Raw genomic sequence first — 21,307 nt, forward strand, 5'->3', positions numbered from 1 at the left:
GCTCTATTATGTTTCAAGTTGTTGCAGCAATCTTCGTGTTGATACCATTTGTTACACTTGGTGCAGAATTGAACTATTTTTAACTACTCTCGAGAATTAGTCAAAATGGTCCGAAATCCCTCTAAATTACCACATTATGACACCAAGACCTTGAGGAACACCATAGAAAAACCAATGCTGTGATTTGAAATGAAAAACCTATAACATTCAGTTCTGGAAACTGCTCAGAACCCCCCTTATTGTCAATAGTACCTAGGAAGGCCATACATCCTCTGAATGCACTAGGTCTCTAGTTTGTGGTTGTAACGTTTCATGAAGCTGTGTTCATCCTCGTGGTCACAACAACTCATTTTAGACAGTGAGGTCAAGTTTCAAAAATGGTCTCACTACAACAAAATGGCTACTTTGGGGACTAACATCATCACACATGAATATGATTTGGCTCATTGAATCCACAAGAATCTCAGCTTTCTAGTCAGAACCAATTTATGTAACTCCAGTATGCAGTATGTAGAGGCCTTAAGTTGAGGAGCAGCAAGCTCTGGAGATGGTGCATGCGCCAACGTGCATTGGTCTATAGCAACTTTGGAAGAAGATACATTTGAAGAGGTGAAGAGGTAACCAGAAAACAATCCCAATACTTTTTTCATGAACACAGGTGCTGAAAACACCTTTTACCGACAAAAAGCACCAGAACAGTTTTTGGAGGTAAATTTGAATAAAATTGGGAGCTTTATGTGGACTAGCCATGTAATTATGCTGACTTTTCCTGTTGACTTTAAATGCATGAAACCTAATTTACACATTGTCAAAGTAAATAATATTCACGCTGTAAAGAAAATCAAAATACAGCTCATGAATTGCATTCGTGCTACTTGGAATTCAGGACATTACCATTTCAGATTTTTCTATCGCACAAATTATAATTAATATGACACACTGGGCAGTGGCTAGAATGAATATTAAAACTGGAATGGCTTCACAGAAAAACAAAGCACAAATGTTCAGTTAAGGTTAAAGTAAAAGGAGTTTTATATATGTCCTTTGTGCCAAGCCCTATATTTTATATGAGAGATATTGTTTTGATAAAATTGATATGAAACCTTTGCCTCCTAGAGGTAAAAATAGTAGCAATAAAGCAACAAGATGGTCTAATAATAAATGTGCTTCAGCTATATTTTGAATATGAATGTCAAATTACAGTGTGGTGTGAAAGGGTCTCGTGTAGAACACTAACTTAAACAAAACAAACTGACCGGCAACTCTGAGATCTGAGCAACTTTTAGTACATTGTATTGTGAAGTCTCACTGTTCTCATTAACCTCCATAAAAACCCATACCTTTTCCAGCAAGAAAGCTCTGACACATCATAATCTACCTGACCAACACAGAACAGCAGAGACGTGTAGCTGGTTAAGTATCTACAAACATCAGAGACTGTCCTCCCCCTAAAATAGACCCCATGGGTCGTTTGTACGAGCAGCAATTACGACCCATATTTACCTTTTTGTAAGGCGGCGCCCTCTAGTGGCCGTAGTAGTTATGAAGGAAGCAAAATAGAAAGTAAGGTGACGGAGTAAAAGAGGGCCAAACTCTGTGCAAGGAGGCAGGTGGATGGGTTAAACTAACACAGGACTTTCACCCAGGAGACACAGGAGGTTGACAATAAAAGTAAACAGAGTTATTTTAACTTTACGGAACAAACAGAACTATGTCACGTTCTATTTCACGTGCATAATTATGTGATGTACCTATGCACGCAAGTAACATCATTTTTTTATACTGATTTTAACCCAAACCACGATCATTTTAGCCAAGTAGTTTTTGTGCCTACATCTAAGCAAACTGCAACCGTTTTACAACGTTAACCATGTGTTGAAACCGCGACCGTTATGTTTAGGTATGAGTAGTGGTGACTGGTCATTAGGGGCAGGTGAGGCATACACCTCTTGTCAACAGAAAGAAATGCAAACAAATGTTATGTTATTTTTAATTAATTCAAGATTATTATCATATATTATTTTTATTATCTTCTATGAATATTACATCTTCCTAAATTGCATATAATTTGTGGTAGGATTTTATTTCACATTCTGCCCCTGCCTTGCTGCTTCAGACTGCGTTCTCCCGTGTCTACGACTATTGTCTCAGACTACGGCAGCCTGAATGTGTCAGAGTGGGGCTAGCCCCTCTCACACAATGTGCATTGTACGTGGGAAATGATTAATATGCATGCTCAGAGTGTTAGTGTGTTTGATGTAGATCACACAAATTTGATGGCCAGGGGGGCTGACAGCCGTAGCCCCACCACAGCGCCTGGCGCCAACAGTCGGAAAGAAGTGCGAAGAGCAGAGATTGTGTTATCGTCGCTACCTAACTCGAAAAATGATCAAAGTGGATTTTATACTCGAGTACAGGTTTGAACCCTTTGGAGGAGAAACTGGAATTAAAACGCCTTGGTGCCCACCAGCCTCGGGATGTTGTCATCACTCAAACTGCTGGTAAAAGTAACCGCAGTTAAACATGGAGTGGTTAGCTTACAAAATAAGTCCAGTTTGCCCAGAGGAAGAACCGCCGCGTCGCCTGTCTCTTCAGTGAGCCCTCAGCCTTGGTGAGTGACAACCCATTTTATCATCCTGCCTTTGTGGTGCTGGTCCGTATGGTGATGATGATGTGTTGGATCGATTGATATTAGCTACGTTAGATGGTGACGAGTGTGTACATGCTCGGTTGTTGTCATAGAATGGATCTGTATGCATCGCCGCATGACGTTAATTTTTTTTGGCTAAACTCTAACGTTACTACCACGGCCCCTAAAAGCACCACGATCTGGCGGGGCCTGTAGCCGGGCTTGCAGTCACCTATTGACGGCTCAACAACTGCCACTGGTAGCTGCATCGCTCTATGTGTTCAGGTTACAACGCTGTCTGTTTTGTGAACATGTTAACAGAGTGAGATACAGAGTATTCTAGTTTTCTGTAGTAGTCTGGTATGTAGCCCATCTTTTGAAATTGGGCCACTGGGTATGAGGATGGAAAACGCAAAAGGCCCTGACATCTGTGGAGCTAGCGGAGCAAATCAAGACGGAAGGTAAGTGAATACTGGAATTAAATATTGGACAGACATTTTTCAGATGGCCAGAAACCTATCCAACTGGATGCTTCTGTTGTTCTGAATCTTCTTTACATTTAAGTAGACCCCTGTTCGCTAACACGTTAGCCAAAACTACTTGACGGTTGTAGCTGGCGTTTCTCTAACTTTAATAAGTCTTTCCACTCCGTTGTGGTCATAAGTGGATTAACGCAACTTAAAAATCAAAACTCATCATAATAATTAAAGAGAAATAACATAATAATTATAGAATACACAACCACATCTCATACAAAACAGCTAAGCTAGTTATCAACATATTTTAATCAGGGTTGATAATGTCTACATAGCATAATTCATCATTTACCAAGAATTAGGGAAGCCTGACTCTTTAGAACTCTACCTGTATGAATATGTAGTCATCTTGAACCACCAAAGAGCTGATGTCGATGTATCCAGGGAATGGGTAGTTCCTGTTAGCTTCTGTGCACATCGGAGCTCTGCATGTGACATACTGCACATCTGTCACATAGGAAGACATACAGAAAGCATGAAAATTGTATCTGCATGCTTCTCATATAGTATGTTGAGCTGTAGCAAGACCTTATCTATAACACATACATACTGTAATTTATTATTGAGAGCTTCCTTGAATGGTAATTAAAGTGGTACTCAGAAGACACTGTTTAGAGTTGCAGTGCACCCGTCTGTGCCGTCTGACATTTTCTCAGACTAAATTGCCTCTCTTTGTAGCACCATATGTATTCTTATCATGTTTGGATACCACAAACAAGTATCTCGGCCTGTCAATCACACCACGGTTATATGAGAAAAAAGCAATGCTGAGTGCTGCTCCGACATTACGGGATGGCATAAACAGTTTCACCTATGTCCCTTTTGGAGGACCTTGGTGGTGCTGCCAGTCAGAGTTATGGAGCTGACATTCAGCGAGGGAAAGGGAAGAGAAGAAAGGCCATATTAAGCAAGAATCATGCACTGGGTTTATTGGTGGGACGAGGCAGTGCTGTTTCCCTGGGGACACCTTCTTTTCTCCTATAGAGCTGTTCATTACTCTTCTTTGATGGGCATGTGTGTGTAGGAGACACTCACTTCCATCTGGTGTATGAGCCTCCATGTGGACCAGATCTGGATCCTTGTCGAGCCCAGAGACAGACCTTGTAGAGAATGACAGACCGTGGAAGAACACATAATCATAATGTAAATGAATAGAAAGGGATGTAAAGGGAAAAAAGAAACAAAGAAATACCAGAAAGTTGTCAGTGCAGTTGAATGGTGGAAACAGTGGAAACAGAAAAAAGGACAAGAATCTGGCAGAGGCATTCTGCTCCTGCTATAGCTACCTCTTCAAGAGTATGGAGAGTACAGGAATGTTTTCCCCATATTCTAAATTCCACATTATGGCAAGCACATTCACAGCAACTCTCGGCTCGTTCCCTTCCAGCAAAATGCAACAATACAAAGACATATACAGTCTCCTTATCATTGACTGAGTGGTGCAAGGCCCCTACACTCTCTGACTGTGAGTATATCTCTGGGTAAAATCTTGCTTTCTTGCTCATTTCACAGCTTGTGGATTAGACTGGATGGACGCAGCATTCCCATTGTGGCGATATTTCATATCCCTTGGAGGCTGATGAAGCCATTGTCTAAATGCAGCCAACTGGAGGCCTGCCTGGCCATTGCTAAAGGCCCATCCAGTGTTTAGATGTCCTTGAAGGGGCTTTGGCGGGGAGGGGCGAAGCCAGCGATGGATTGTGCACATTATTTAGGATTATACCGCGATGGCACGGAAGTAGCTCCAGATTTATACAAGTTAGAGTGGATATAGCCACTGGCAATCTGGGGCACATCCCAGTCACCTCAGAGAGGGGGAGAGGGACAATGAGCTGGAATAGATCCAGGCCTATGTTTGTGATGAGTGTGCACTTTCTGACATAGTAGGCACACTGCAGGGGGAGTGAGCAGCAGACGTGACCGAATGAGCAGTGACAGGGACGTCCCGGATCCATTATAAGTCATAGCCCCTCATACTGTATATAAGCTTCTCTATCTGCGTGTATGCATCTGTCGAAAACCACCTCCCTCTCCTATGAAGGTAATATATGGTTGATGTGAGCACTTGTAGCACAAACATCTGAACTTGTATATTAACTTGTATAAAATATGCACACACACACACGTGAGCTGAATTTAAAGTGAATTCAGAAGACGGGTGTGTGAATATTTTCTATGAGTGAAAATTTCAATTTACGTTCAGATTTTTATTCTACAAGCTTCGTGTGTTTTCTTTTTTCTTTCTGTGACGTCAAATTCAGCTCACACGTGTGTGTATATTTTTTTTTAAGTGAAAATGTTGACATACAAGTTCAGATTTCCGTTCTGAAAGTTGTCACATCACACTCTACAAGTGCTCACAGCATGTCTACAAGCTCTTGCATTTTGCACCATATTTACCTCCATACTTTCCTTTTATCACTGGTGTAAAAAAATATTCATTTAATATTTATGTGCAATATGCCTGATATGAGCAGGATGTGATGTGAGAAATGAAGTTGAGTGCGACATGCCCTCGGACGCGGAATGCAAAGTGTGTTCTGCAGGAGGAGATTAATCTCTGCCTGATTGTATCAAGAGGGAGATAATGTGCAGAATTTCAGCAGCATCACCACTCAGTCACACACCTTGTTCTACGCTGTCAATATCACTTGCTCAGTCGCGCAGAACACACAACAGTTTCTGCATTTCTGAGTAAACTAACCTTCGGACAAGAGGACTGGAGCAGAGTCAAAAGAGAAAAGGCGAAGATGTAAAAAAGGGTTGACTCACCAGTAGAATCTGTTCGGCGTGACGCGTTCGTGGATGAGCTGCCATTTTCTTCCAAAGTCCAGTGAACTGTACAACTGTGGGGGGGGAAGCAGGCTTGTTAGCAAGATGAATGCATGTTTCTACATCGGTCCAGCTTCTAATTAGTCTGGCTGATTTAAAAGCCGTAACAGTGACGAGCGAGCTTGAGACATGGCTGGATAATTCCAGTGTGGAGGTTACTCTGGGGCTATAAAGCATTATCGGGGAGATAGGCCGACAGAGCAATGAGCTGCTATTATCATTACCAACTGGCCATTTAAGCTAACATATTGTCACATGTATAGGCATCTTTATTCCCCTTTCTCCCGTTACAAATTAGAGCTATAAAGAGACAAAGCACATAATGGGATGGATGCATTAAAACTGAAATAGATGTGACATTAATGTGGCCACTTTTAGCTTGATCATCAAATAATTTGGCGTGATTCGGTAGGTTTTAGCGTGCCATTGTATTGAAAACAAATGTTGAACATAAAACTGCTTCTTCAGCCTCCAATCAAAACCAAGGCTCTGCAGAATGAGCGTACACAAAATTAGTGGTGGGATATAACTAACTACATTTACTCCATTAATGTACTTAAGTACAAATTTGTGGTACTTGTACTTTACTTGAGTCTTTTCTTTTCGTGCCACTTTCTACTTCTACTCCGCTACATCTCAGAGAGAAATATTGTACTTTTTACTCCACTACATTCATCTGACAGCTTTAGTTACTAGTTACTTTACAAATTAAGATATTTGCACTCAAAACACATTTTATTATAAGTTAAATTATAACGGCCTACAAGTCCAGCTGAAATGATCAGACCATTAAACACACAACTGTTTTGATGATTTCCAGTTTCTAAAACACAAGGATTTTTCTGCATTGAATACTTTTACTTTTCCTGATGATACTTAATAAAGTGCTTCACAATAAAGTGAAATACAATAAATAAAAGACATAAGAAATCAAAGAAAAACAGCCTAACTTAAAGCCTGGTTGAATAGACAAGTCTTCAACTGCTTTTTAAAAGAATCAACAGCACATGAACAACGTAAAGAGAGTGTTAGTGCAGTCCTCAGCCTGGGTACCACTGCCTGAAACCATCGATCCCCTCTGGTTATAAAATGAGTGCAGGGGACCACTAACAACAACCACTACTTGTAACAGAGTATGTTTACAGTGTGGTATTAGTACTTTTACTTAGTAATTTAAGGATCTGAATACTTCTTCCACAACTGCATGAATGCAAGGAATGATATATAGCTCACCTGGCGTGAAGGTGTACACAGTATGTAGCTAGTGGCCCAATTTCAGTGTATTAATTGCATCTTCTGGTGCTCGGGCAAACAATTAATATCCGGTGTGCATTTCCTAACACTGTATTGACTGATGCTGTAGTCACAGCTCCCCATTGTAGTTTCCGTGCAGCGCGGTGAGTCGGTGGTGAGCTCTATGCTAATGTTCCTACTTGTTGCCTTTTATCACAGCAAATCTGACACTCAGATAAAAGGATACATAATTACTCACAGCGCTGCAAATGTATTTGTCAGCTTCCACCTATGTCAGCAAGTGTGTTTTTTCATTTAAAAATTACAGTTTACCATTTTTCTCTCAACATGTAGGCTACAGCAACATTCATAGGCAGGTTGCAGCAATAATCTGGTTCTGATTAAGCAATATTACACAGGGGGGTGTGAAAATCACACTATATGTGTAATATTGCAATTATACATACAAAGGTTACCAACTAAATTAAAGATATAATCAAACTGTATTCGTATTGTGAGACAATTAGCTCTTTTTAGAATAAAAAAAAAACGATTTCTAGTCCCTCCCTGTTTAGTCAGCAACTTAAGCTAACGTTAGCTTTGTAGACATCGTGGGGTTTCCCAAACTGAATAAATACCGCACATATGAACAAAGAACTACTTGGCTAGCTCAATCTTGTTGTAACTAAGATATCTACTGATTTTTTTTTTTTTTTTTCCATCGACAGATTTAGCTAATATACGTCTGCGAACTTCACATGTAGCAGGCTATTTTTAACATAGCACCGTGTCACTAGCACAGCTAATTCCCAATACCAGTTAACTCCAGAGTGTTGTAAAAAATAATAATAAGTCATTTAACCTGATAAATCACTTTATATAAATATGTTGGAGAGTTTCTGTGAGTCCCACTGTGGTTCCTGATTGATTTTAATGAATATAAACACACAGTTTTGGATTCAACTTTGTAATGCTGACATGGCGGAGTGATATTTGTAGTGATGAACATGGTGTGCTCAAACAGTTCTAGGTGTGCTGTCGTGCTGATTTGAGCACGTTCTAAATGTCCTAGCTGGCCAATCAGATTGCCTGGCCGGAACTACTTGTTGTATAATTTACAGTTGTGATTCTTTAGATTTTACGTAACAAACTGTCATTTGATTATGCTATCATATAATTATCACTTGAAGGCCATGTGTCTGTTTGGCATGCTTGACAATGACAGGAGACCAAAGCATCTATCTTAGTGTATCTTGTTTGTGGTTAAGGTATGGATCTAGTATTAGCTGGGAGCAAACATTTGTCAAAAATATTTTATGAAGTTGAACAAAGTCTTATATGCAGTACCCATACACAGAAAATGTGATTTCTGATTCTTCCAGCAGCAGTAATGAAAGCTTCCCCACCGGAGCCTTTGGGTCGGTATAACAGGGCGGCAGGCAGGGTCCCTCATCACTTTGGACAGTGACATATGACGCCAGCGGGCAAGCTCAGCCTCTTCTCTCTCCATTCATCAGTTCAATGACATCTTAAATTTGAAAGCTTCTGAGCTGTCACAAACTAAGCTTCATAGTTTCCCGCTCACTTCGATAAATCAAAAGGCTGCCACGCAACCAATGGTGACAGCCGAGGGAGCCGGCAAAGGACCGGAGGTTGGTTAAATTCATTTATTCATGCTGATGGTACATTTAGAAAACATTTGGGTTGAACTGACTCGTACATCAGGTTGCAGGTAATGCTGGACATTCAGCTAAAAATGCAGTATGTGGACTTTTTAGTAATTTGTAAAGTCTGAGCCAGATTTGTGTAGGGTTAGTCTATATCCTTGACATTCCACTTCCGGGATTGCTCCTTTGCCGCAGGAAATTCCGCCGGATGCGTGTATTTTCGCCAATGTCTGTTTCCTTCCGCTTCCTTTCTGTTGGCGTTCTAACCTCTGGTGGATTTGTGAGGACTATGGTTAACTGCTCCTCAGATCTCTGCAGGGTAAATCCAGACAGCTAGCTAGACTATCTGTCCAATCTGAGTTTTCTCTCACACGACATCTTACAGCTGCTCTGCATGGAGCTTAGCGCTTCCCTAGATGATTGTGATTGGTTTAAAGAAATGCCAATAAACCAGAGCACGTTTTTCTCCTATCCCAGAATGCTGTGTGGACTAGCCAGACCCTCCTCCGCTCTGCAGTGTGTGGATGGTCTGGCAAAGTGAGACTAGTGTAGGGTTAACACCAAGACCAGCATTTCTTTTCTTTAATGGAAACTATAACAAATATTCATTGACAACCTTTTTCCAGAACAAAAACAAATAAAAACTAAATTTAAAGAAATACTTAACAGTCAAAAAAGGTGAATAAAGGAAGAAAGGACAAATTAACCAATTAGTGATTTAAATGTAGTCTTATGCTGTGTCTCACCCTTGCTACTTTGAGTACATAGTGCGGCCCTGCGTGATTTGAGACAACACTACCCTGTCGAAATATATGCACTACAAAAGCGTGCACAATGTACTACATGTAAGTGCACTCACTGAAATATCCGAATTGAGACACACTATTAGACTGTGACATTACCCTCCAACCAAAAAATCTCTTCTTCAGCAGTTGATTTAGCTTGGGTGCCCTGGCGGTTAGGGGTTAAGGCACCGACCATGAACTGTAATGTCCTTGCTTCTAGACCTTTGCTGCCTAAAATGCCCCATAATATGCTGCCCCATAATATGCTGCCTAATATGCCCAATAAAATATATATATACTGTATATATATATATATATATATATGTATATGTATATGTATATGTAGCGATCTAGAATTGCGTGTGACCATTTTACTTACTAGTTGCCGTTGGGCATTTTCATTGACCTGGTAAGCCTGACATCAGCTGTTCTTATCATAGTTGATGTATATGAGGGGCACACAGCATACTTTTAGTGAAGCGTTTCTTATTATCATATCATATGGTCAGGAACATATTATGCTGAAGCTTTTTGTAAAGCACTGATACAGGTTGTTGTTTTATGCATTAGCTAAATAAAATATAGGTTATTGTTCAAATTTAGGGAGCGAGCAAGAGGAACGCTGACAGAGTCATGCCTCTAGTTGATGACTATACCTTCTATTCTGTGCCATTAAGACTCAAGAGATGTGCTATTCAACAACATTGTGTATCCAAACAACTCACCCCAACATTAATCTGGGAAACTGTTAATAAATTAATAAACTTTGGAAATATAAATTAGAGCTCTCTGAAATAAATAAGACATTGTTGTTAAATCCAGCAACTAAATTGAATTTGAATATAATAATACATCATGGAAATTTCTCACAAATCGATTTCATCAACAAAAAAAACAAAACTCATCTCAGCTATAAAAAAAGTCAGTTGGAAAGACACTTATCTCACAAAAACACAAAAAAACACATTTCAAACAATCTGCCACGACTTATAGACATCAAACAACGAACCAAACCTCAATGATATAAATACATTACTATAAGCCTGCCTACATCAACAGAAGACCAAGATGAAGCACCAGATAAACCATTTACACCAGACGGATTTCACAAAGCACTCATGTTAGTACGTTCCAATAAAGCACCGGGCCCAGATGGCTTCCCTGCTGAGTTCTTTTTCTTTTTAGACATTCTTGGCAAACCATCTTTCCCAATTTTTTTTTTTTTTTTAATAAAACAAGAACTGATAGAAACTAGGGGTTGCACAGACTGGTCGACTAGTCACTAGTAGACTTTACTACTCCACAATTACCTTTTTTTTAAGCTTGAAGTCAACTATCATGTGGTTTTGTCACCAACAACATAGATCTGTAGCACTGTCACTGGCAACATTTGTTAAAAACTCAGCTCATTTGAACTTCATTTGAAAGCCACGGAGCATTTGGGACGTTGGGAGGAGGCGTAAGAGGACCAGGAGAGCTGCCTGTAGCTGTTTGGATTTCTGCTACGCTAAAGGACAGTTGCAGTCAGCTGGTGTAAAGACACGCAGTAGCTACGTGCTAATGCTAATGTTACACGCTGTCCAGCATTGGATCACTGGAATACAGCACGGAGCCTAACATAGCAGGTATGACTAGGCTAACCCTAACCCTGACCATTTAAACAGTGTGGAAACATAACTAGGCATAAACCCGATGCATTGGTTGACGGACAACTGACTTTGCACTGAGTGATTGTTTACGGCAAACTTAAGCAGAAGTCTGAAGTCATGTAATCCCTAGTCTTGCTTTGCCAGACCTTCCTCCGCAGCGCTGCAGAGGAGGGTCTGGCGATGTCCACATAGCATTCCGGAATAGGAGAAAAACGTGCTCTGCAGACCTGCCAACATGTACGCATTTTGCGTACTCGGCACGCATTTTGACCCTTAAGTATGCTTGTACGATTCGCTTCTCTCTAGGTACGCATTTTGTTTATATGCATGACGTTGATTCTGCCGCTGAGCCACAGCGTGTAAAGTGGAGAGTGAAAAGCTTTTCGGCCAATCAGAGCGCTGCATTTTAACCCTCCGCTCACCTGCCCCTCCTATCCAAATGCTTTGCGCGTTCAATTCAGTTCAGTTCATCAAGCAAGCCAGGCTGGGCAAAGAGTGTACGGCTGGCCGGATAGCTGTAGGCTTACATCGTTCTTTTTATACATCCATGGCTTGCATGCCATGGCTGAACCGCCTAAAAAAAAGGTTCGGAAACCACAACGATTTTTGGACAGCTATCGGGAGAGATGGCCTTGCCTACACAAGTCAAGGCTACCTCACCATGCCTTCTGCACCGTGTGCAAGTCGGACATCGACATCAGTCACCAAGGAGCAACAGGTAACGAACACAGTCCGACACACAAATACTCCCCACCCCCGAAACATAATGATATTAAAAATAAAAGGATGATAAGAAAAAAACGTTCATAGTGTCAATAGGCTAGCCTATCACACCCGCCATCCTCCGCATTAGGGGCAGTTAGAAAAGTGGTGGAATGGCTAGAAAACTAGGTTTTAGACAGGCTAGGTACTGATTAGTCGGCTCAGCTACGAGCCAGGAAGCTAACGCTATGCTAACAAAATTCACAGTCTATAACATTGTGTACAGTTGCCAATCAGTAAAAATAATTTAACAGTATGTTGAACAACAACACATGCTAGCTATCCAGCCATGTCATTTCCCCCAAAACAATATAACGACTTCTACGAACAATTGTATGCGCCATGTGTAACGTTACTTTCGGCCGCAGCCTGAAGTAGCTACCTGAACAGTGAACAGGATGTGATGTGAGATAACCATTGACGGAGATAACGTTATTCGCTGTGAAACTGTCAGTTCAGAGGGGCACTAAAACTTAGTTATGGCAGCTTGTGTGTTAGCACCATACTGTAGTGTTTAGAGGACGAGGCCAGAGGCAGTGTTGGAAATTTTACTGTCTATGGAAATAACAACCGATTCACATTTATTTTTTTTGTTTTAATGTAGTGCATTCATTTAGAACAGTAAACAGTCAGTTTCACCAGAACTCCTTTAGTAGCTGTCAACCTTTTTAAAAGCCTATCTGAAAATATCTGACCCATGTTATTTATTAACCTATAATCTTGTCTCTGCCAGGCTTCAATCTTGTGCTTTTTTAGTAGTTGCTTTAGGCCTATTTAAAGTTGCTTTATGAGTAAATCATTACTTGGAGTACTTAATTTCCCTTCAGTAATCAGAAGAAGGCTATGTTTTAACCTGTTCTGACTCTCATCTTTAACACAGAAGTATTTAGGCCTATTTATTAGCTCACCCCACCTCCTATTGGTTAGACTAACAAAAATATATGGGCATAAAATATTGAACAGGATATAAGAAAACATTTCTTGTGTAGTTTCACTACATGTACAGCCATTCATCCACTCCACTCCTCTACACAGTACTAATAATGTATTGTAATCTAGGAAGTAGTAATGAGCCAAAAATGTATTTGAATATAAATTACATTTATCTAGTTTTCCTCTAAATTGAGTGTGTGTGTGTGTGTGTTAATTGAATAAATAATAGGCCTATAGTGTGTGTGTGTGTGTGTGTGTGTGTGTGTGTGTGTGTGTGTGTGTGTGTGTATATGTGTGTGTGTGTCTGTCGTAATTCAGAATATTTGTAACAATATGCAGGAATATGACCTACTCATAGTAGCCTATCATAATCTCCTCCAATTGTGTAAGCTTTTCTGCTGACAACGCCTCTGTCATGCAGGGGTTAAGAAAAGGTGTCGCAGCATTCATTAAGTCACAGAATCCCCACATTTTCATGGTCGGCTGTGCATGCCACCTGATGCATATAGCTGTGGAAAAGGCTGCAAGAAGTCTATGTATTGACATTGAAGACATGCTCATTGTGATCTACTACTACCTTGACAAGAGTAGCAAGAGGAAAGCTTTGTTGCGTGACCTCCAAATGCTGTGCGACACTGATGTGAGGAAGATTTTGAAATCATCCTCGACCAGATGGCTGGCTCTTGGCAAATGTGTTAATAGACTCCTCCAGCAGTGGGAACCTCTGACTCTGTTTTTTGCTGAAGAGGCAGCAGGGAAGAAGGCAGCTAAACCTCTCACGTCCTCAGCTCATCCTTCTCTGAAGAGCCCAGCTGCCCCTGAGCCCTCAACTCTCACACCTACCTCGGGTAAGCTTGCTGTCTCAAAGACTTTGTCCTCCAGCTTTTTGAAGACCAAAGTCCACCAGAGAAAGTCCAAGACCGGACCAAGCTCCACACAGCAACAGGCAGGGCCTACACCAAAACAACTACAGGTGTGGCCTACACCCAAACAGCTGCAGGCAGGGCCAAGCACTACACAATTGCAGACAGGGCCCACACCAAAACAGCTGCAGGCAGGGTCTACATCCAAACAGCAGCAGACAGGGCCTACACCCACACAGCTGCAGGCAGGACCAAGCACTACACGGCTGTCGGCTCAACCACCCAAGGGGTTTGACCTAAATCAATTTGGTTTTCAACAAAAAGAAAAGAGGGATCTGTCCAAAAAGAAATCCGAAAAGGAAAAGAAGATAGAAAAAACAGAGGTCACAAAACCACAGAGGGTGTATGCTTTCTTGACTGACCCACAGTCCAAGCTGTATGCTCTTTTTTTAAAGAGAGCTATACCTTTATTTGAAACCGCAAATCAGAACCTGCAGAAAGAAGAGCCATGTGTGCCCATATTGCTGCAGATATTGGAGCTACAGTTGCAAAAAATGCTGTTGGCCTTCTGCAAACCTGAGTGTGTTGTGGAAATGATGGAAGAAGTAAAGAAAGGATGCCAACCCACTCTATACAAATCCAGTGAACACCAGCTGCCTGATGATGAGCTGTCAATTGGACATGACACACAGACATTTATCAAAAGTCAAGCTAACTTACCTCTTGGAGCTTTCTTCAGGGATGTAAGGAAATATTTCACAGCAGCTGTTGAGTACATGCTCACTAAATTCCCCTATGGGGACGAATTGCTACGTCATGCTGCCGTAGCTGACATAAGCAGACGGCAAACAGCCAAATTCTCCTCACTGACATACTTCATAGACAGGTTCCCCTGCTTGTTGGGAAATGGTGTTACAGTGGATGAAGTGGAGGAGGAGTTTCGGCTCTTTCAGTCCACCACCTTGAATTCTTACCAAACGGACTGATGAAGCTTGGAGAGAATTAGGTGTGATGGAAACAGGAGGGAAGAAACTTTTTGCAAACCTCTCCACAGTTATGCTTGGGGTGTGTGTGATTTTTCACAGCAATGCAGACTGTGAAAGGATTTTCAGCTTGGTCACTAAAAACAAAACACAATGTCATGCTAGCCTATGCACAGAGATGCTTAGTTCTCTGGTGACAAGAAAAGTCATGATTGCCTCCAAAGGCAGCACTTGTTACAAAGAGACTTTCTCTGACGCACTACTTAAAAAAGCCAAATCTGCAACCTTTAACAAGTTAAACAATGCAAATGTTTAAACACTATGCATGGAAAATGTGAATCTTTTTTGTTTGTTTTTAGCAAACTGATTTTGATATTGATAACTGCTGGTTTTGCACATTTATTTAATGTTTTGATTTATTTATTTATAAATAATGTCCTCAGTTTACTTTTATTTCTGACCAGATTTTAAAGTGGAAGAAGTTTCCATAGGCTATGCCTCCTGTACAACAGTTAGTTTTCAATTCAGTGTTGGGAATGATTGCAGTAATTGTATAACATTTATGGTCTACTTGTTGGTTATGGAGTAACTAATAAATCTTTATTGTTGAAAGTATATTATGTGTATATTATGTATTATAGTGTTGGGTATAGGTTTCTCACTGGTGGGTGGGTGGGTAACGGTGGAGCGTGCATTGGCGGTGGGCTGTCGGGTGCGCGCGGGTTGTGGGGGTGTTGTACTCATAAAATTTCTTCAAGGTTGGCAGGTCTGGCTCTGGTTTATTGGCATTTCTTTTTCGCGATCACAATCTTCTAAGTAATAGTTAAATCTCATCCCACTTATCAAGACAATTGAAGACGACACTAACAGATGGAAGAATCTACCAGTCTGATTGATCAGAGCAATAGCAATCATCAGCCAATACAACCCAAAACAAATGACCTTTTCTCAATGACTCAAGTACACCCACCTAGCAGTGGCAGGAATACGACCTCATATCTAAACCAGAGAACGTCGGCCGCAGTTTTTAAACACATCTGTAACATGCCTAAGGAGCCCTCCAGAAAGTTCAGGTACCATTTTCTAGTATAGACATCCAATCTGGCAAACCATTTAGGACATTTTTTCAAACGCTGCCACCCTAGCCATCTCACAGTCTGTCAGTCACTAGTCTGGACCCAGCTTCTTATGTGCTTATCCATCCCTTTAAGGATTGACCCATCTCCCAGAACAAATCATCTTGGGCTGAATGGAACCTGGGTCCCTGCAATCTGACATAGGTTATCATGTATCCCTGTCCAAAATGACTGGACCTTATATCACAGGACCATAGGACATGAAGTAATTCGCCGTACTTTTATTCCTTTTAAAGAATTGACCACAATGTTTTCAGTATTTACAACTCAAATCAGTGTTGATAACACATAAGATCATCTTAAAACAAGGCAATATGGAAACATCCACACTAGCAGAAGATACAGTCAAGCTCACAACACCTAATAACACCCTCTTAAAATAGTACAAATGTATCAACACTGACCAGACAATATCTCTTCCTACTGCAAAACGAGAGAAAGATTTATCCATATCACTTAACAATAACCCCTGGACCAAAATCTGCACAAACACATTCTCTGTGACACATAAACCCAGCCTCCAACTCATACAGTACAAGGCCAACTAAAACACACATCACTCAAAAAAATGCACCAAATGGGCCTCTCGGATTCAAGTAATTGCCTACTCTGCCCCTTTGACACGAGACGATTACATCCATGCAATCTGGCAATACCTACCCGTACTACAATTTTGGAAAGGAATCATTGATAAACTGTCCCTCATCCTGAACTGCAGGATCCCACTCTCCCTATCACTCTGCTTGTTAGGCAACCTATCATCAATCACACCTCCCAACCCCATTATTAAAATAGTACTCATCGCTCCAACTGTCGCCAACAAGACCGTCCTTCTAAACTGGAACACAACTAAACATCTCAAGATGGATTTAGACCTCTTTACAGAACACATAACAATGGAGAAATGATCTGCATCTAAGAACTATAAAATACATACACAGCACACATCTACACCCATGGTATGTAACCCTAACCCCATATTATGGCTGTTGTTGAATTTATCATTATTGCTGTTATTTCACTATTATTTCCGTTTTTTTTCTTCTTCCTAAATTGTATTTTTTTTTTTTTATTATAGTACTACTGTTGACTACTGCAATTATTATTATCATTCTTCTTGTTATTCTTGTTATTAATATTTATTATTATTCCGTTATTTATTGCCTTCTTATTATTGCAAGTGTCTAGCTCTTTTTAAAACTGCTCAAACCTATTCTTACTTTTATTATCACTGTAGTTAGGTTTTCTTTCTTTCTTCTTTCTTTTTATGTCCTTTTGTCTATATAAAGGTCTTACTCTTTCACTCAGGATGTATTTTTCTATTTTTATCACTATATGTTGCTGCCCCCTCTGTTATTATGTTTAGTTATTACTGTTATTATTATCTTACTCCCCAATTTTTTTTTCATTTCTTTCTTTCTTTTTCCTATTTCCTGGCTGGGATGGCTTGATGTCCTAATAAAAACAACAACAAAATAAAATCATAAAAAATAAAAAAGATCATCTATCTCGATAAAGGATCTGGGGGCTGTCTAGGATGGGCGAATGGGCGATGACATGCGACTTCCATCAGCCAGCTCCTTCCCCAGGGCTAAAGAAGGGAGACCCTTGCCTCACACGGCAATCCTACACCAGAGACTGTCCTGCACCTTCTCTAACACACACACACACACACACACACACACACCAGATGATCTAACATTTGCTTACTGTTTTGCCCGTATGGTAATCCTGTCATAAATAAAATTGAATTGACTTGAATATATCCAGTGAAAGTGGGTTTTCATCCAATGCATGAAAGAGCGAGTAAAAACCTGTGCGTAATGATGTCACATGCTGTTTTGTGGTCAAATTGGTATATTGAATTGATTTGAGACATTTTAAGGTGTTTCCATTCATTTTGACACTGAATTGCACAACATTCAAGCTGACATTTGCGAACAAAGTTTGCTAGCCAAAATGGAGTTGTAATAGTGCTTATGTGCCAGCTGATAGTAACATATCAAGCTGTAATACGACAACAACGACGCTTTCAAAACATCGCTATGATGGTACAGATGCAGATGCACGTACAGTAAATTCCAGATGACAGCTGCAGCCTGTGGTTTGGGAACAACAGCGCTCCAAACAGTAAACGTAAATTAAATTCATAAAGTCTCTCCTCTCCTCTTTCGTCCACTTATATCTATCTGTCATTGTTGACACCCGCCATGTCTGCAAAGAAGGCAGAAATGCATGGTGGAAATTTTGAACGGACAAACTTTGTGTCGATATTCATGAAATTCAGTTGAATTTTACTGTTTCCGTAAGGCTTTTTTATATTACTTAATTTTCATAAAAACGTGTGGATGAAAACACTTCACTGCCCTCACCTGTGCAGCTGACTTCATCATACTGTTTATCTAGACATGGAGTAGCCTGCACGCCAGTACAGCAACACACGAAGACAAACTGACGCAATGCTTTTTACATGAGGAAAGAAAAGACTTAATGTATTACATTTGCCAAAGAAACTTATAATTAAGAATTTGTCATAGACGGTGTTTCAGTTTATAAAGGGTCCTAAGTCAACGACTCACAAAACTGCAGTTTGTTAAGGGAGTGTGGGGACTTTCTCCCTGGGTTCATCCTTTATTCTGCCACTCGGAAATATCATACGCAAACATGGTCTTCACTTCCACTGCTACGCAGATGATGTCCAGATCTACATTTCTACCAAATCCATCACCACAGCTACATCCTCCACCCTGACCAACTGCCTCACCGATATTCAAACCTGGATGCAAACCAACTTCCTCCAACTCAACTACAATAAATCTGACTTGATCATCATCGGCCTGAAATCCCTCATTAAGAACACCCATAACTTCGGTCTCAGTGTCATCAGCTCCACCCTGTCTCCATCCCCACACATCCATAACCTGGGAGTCATCTTCGATAGCAACCTCACTTTTGAAAAACCACATCACCTCAAAAACATTGCCCGTCTCCGCCCATCACTCACCTTCTCTGCTGCCGAAACTTTGATTCACACCTTCATCACTTCCAGAATTGACTACTGCAACAGCATCCTCTATGGTTCACCTGCTAAAGCCTTAAATAAACTCCAATACATCCCAAACTCTGCTGGCCGTCTCCTCACCCACACCTGTTCCCGTGATCCCACCACTCCTGTCCTTCAGACCTCCACTGGCTCCCTGTTTCCCAACGCATCCAGTTTAAAGTCCTCCTCCTCACCCACAAAGCCCTCCATAACCAGGCTCCTTCCAACCTCACAGACCTGCTCCACTGCCACAACTTTATTTTTATAATTATTATTATTATATTGCTGTATGTTTCTGTTTAAATGGTGGAATCAGTTGAAACAGACAAGTTCACATTGATCTGCGTTTTATCTTAGCAAGTAGGAGAGCCCAAACTCATCATTAGCAATACAGTGTAGCCTTTTGTTTGCACTTAATGGACCATTGGTGTGTCATCCTAACACGTCTCCCAGCACCCCAAAATCTAGATTGTCACACCCTGTAAGAGCCTTTGTAACACCACAAATTTGATGTTTTGTTATCTGCTACTTTTCCTTTATTTATTTTTTACTTTATCTTGATGTAGCCTAATGTTTTTTTTTTCTTCACAAACACATACTGTGTGCTTGTCCAGGTTGGCTCTCTTTTCAAAAGGGCATCAGCTGCTTGAAAAGGTGGATGATAACACTTTCCCACCTCTCTTCAGATGATCGGTTTGAATAGATAGGTAGAAAGCTGCATACTCTACCCTGCAATGTACCACAAACACAGGAAGCCTGGCCGTCCCCGACTTTGTATCACTTCTGTATCACAGAGCCTTTCAGCTACAGGCCCTCAGAGTGTGGATGGACCCCTCATCTACAGTTCCATGGAGAGAAATAGAGCAAAACCTCACTGGAAGACTAAGAAGGCAAGATCTTGCCTTTGCAGGTGTGTGTCCAAAAAAGTGTATGCTAACCTATTATCACCAACTTTAAACAGGTGGAGGAGCAACTACACTACACCAATAAGTGGCATTTGAATACCCCAATATGGTGTAATACACACTTAATGTTTGGTAACAAAGCCTTTGCTTATAAGCAGTGGTGTGACAGAGTTATTTATACTTTAGACCAGTTATTCAATGAGAAAGGTATGTTGAGTTTTGAAGACCTGAGAGCTAGTTTTGAGGTCCCCAGGACATCCTTCTTCTTATCTTCGCGTAAGATCAGCCCTAAAATGTTATGGAGTGCCATGGTGAAACAATCTTGAGGCACAGCCAGTCATTAAATGGTTTGTTGATTTTCCTGTGAGAGGATTAGTATCCAAGATCTATGCTAAACTGATGCAAGTATCCATAGGAGAACTCCCAATAGTAAAGAAATGGGAGCGAGAGCTGAGCCCTGAGGGGAAAGCAATTAATTGGGAGACAGTTTGGGACAACATTTTCCACTGTTCCAAGAACCCAAACCACCAGCAGATCCACTTCAACATAATAGGACATATTGGACTCCAAAGAAGAGATGTGTCTCTAAAGTCATTCCTACTCCCTATTGCACGTTCTGTCAACCTGAACAAACTGGAACTTTTCTGCATATGGTCTGGGAGTGTGAACAGGTACATAAGTTCTGGAATAAAACAACATCAATAATATCTGATCTGATAGGATGTCGAATCCCTACTGACCTGATTGTTTTGTTACTTAATGACGACTCTAAATTACACCTGCTTGGGAGAAAATTTGGCTAGCCGGCTCAACTGCAACCAAGAAAATGATAGCTCAGCACTGGCTCCCCCCTCACTCACTTTGTATAAAACAGTGGTTGGCGTATTTCCTAGACATAGTTATGCTTGAGCTCTCTACAGCAAGGATTAACAAAGCCAAATCAACTATCAACCTATGGAAAAACACAGCAGCACAAATATCAGACTTAATGACCTCAGCGCCACAAAAACTAGAGGAGAGTGATTAGGCAAGGTGTGGTTTCTCTTTGTTTGTTTGTTTTGTTTTCCTCGAGACCGCAGAGGGTGGGGGGGTGGTAGAGGGTTTTTGTTCTTATTCAATTTGTGTTTCTCTGTTCTGTATGTCAATGATAAAAAAAACTATACTATAAAAAATGTATCTTAAAAAAAAGCCTTTAATTAATGCCTTGGGTTTTCCCTTGATGTCTATACTTTTGATTGATGCCATGGGCCAAAAAAACAAAACAAACTTAGAAAAGAATAGAAAGTTAGAAAAATAAATAGAAAAAATGTCTTGCAAATAAGGCAGTTATCTAGTCAGAGATAAAAGGGCA

The 21,307-nt window shown here is 40.7% G+C and overlaps 1 protein-coding gene across 1 annotated transcript in view; it reads right to left on the reverse strand.

The window, feature by feature from the left end:
• Window positions 1-21,307, reverse strand: part of LOC116048446 (VPS10 domain-containing receptor SorCS3-like) — a 1,378,075-nt gene that overhangs the window by 80,236 nt on the left and 1,276,532 nt on the right. Inside the window, exons 5-7 of the mRNA XM_036000488.1 lie at window positions 5,938-6,011; window positions 4,201-4,265; window positions 3,494-3,612 (exon numbers count right to left, since the gene is read on the reverse strand). Coding sequence (XP_035856381.1) covers window positions 3,494-3,612; window positions 4,201-4,265; window positions 5,938-6,011 — 258 coding nt within the window. The remainder of the gene's footprint in view (window positions 1-3,493; window positions 3,613-4,200; window positions 4,266-5,937; window positions 6,012-21,307) is intronic.

This window comes from Sander lucioperca, chromosome 4 (genome assembly GCF_008315115.2).
Source record: "Sander lucioperca isolate FBNREF2018 chromosome 4, SLUC_FBN_1.2, whole genome shotgun sequence".
Classification (NCBI taxonomy): Eukaryota; Metazoa; Chordata; class Actinopteri; order Perciformes; family Percidae; genus Sander; species Sander lucioperca.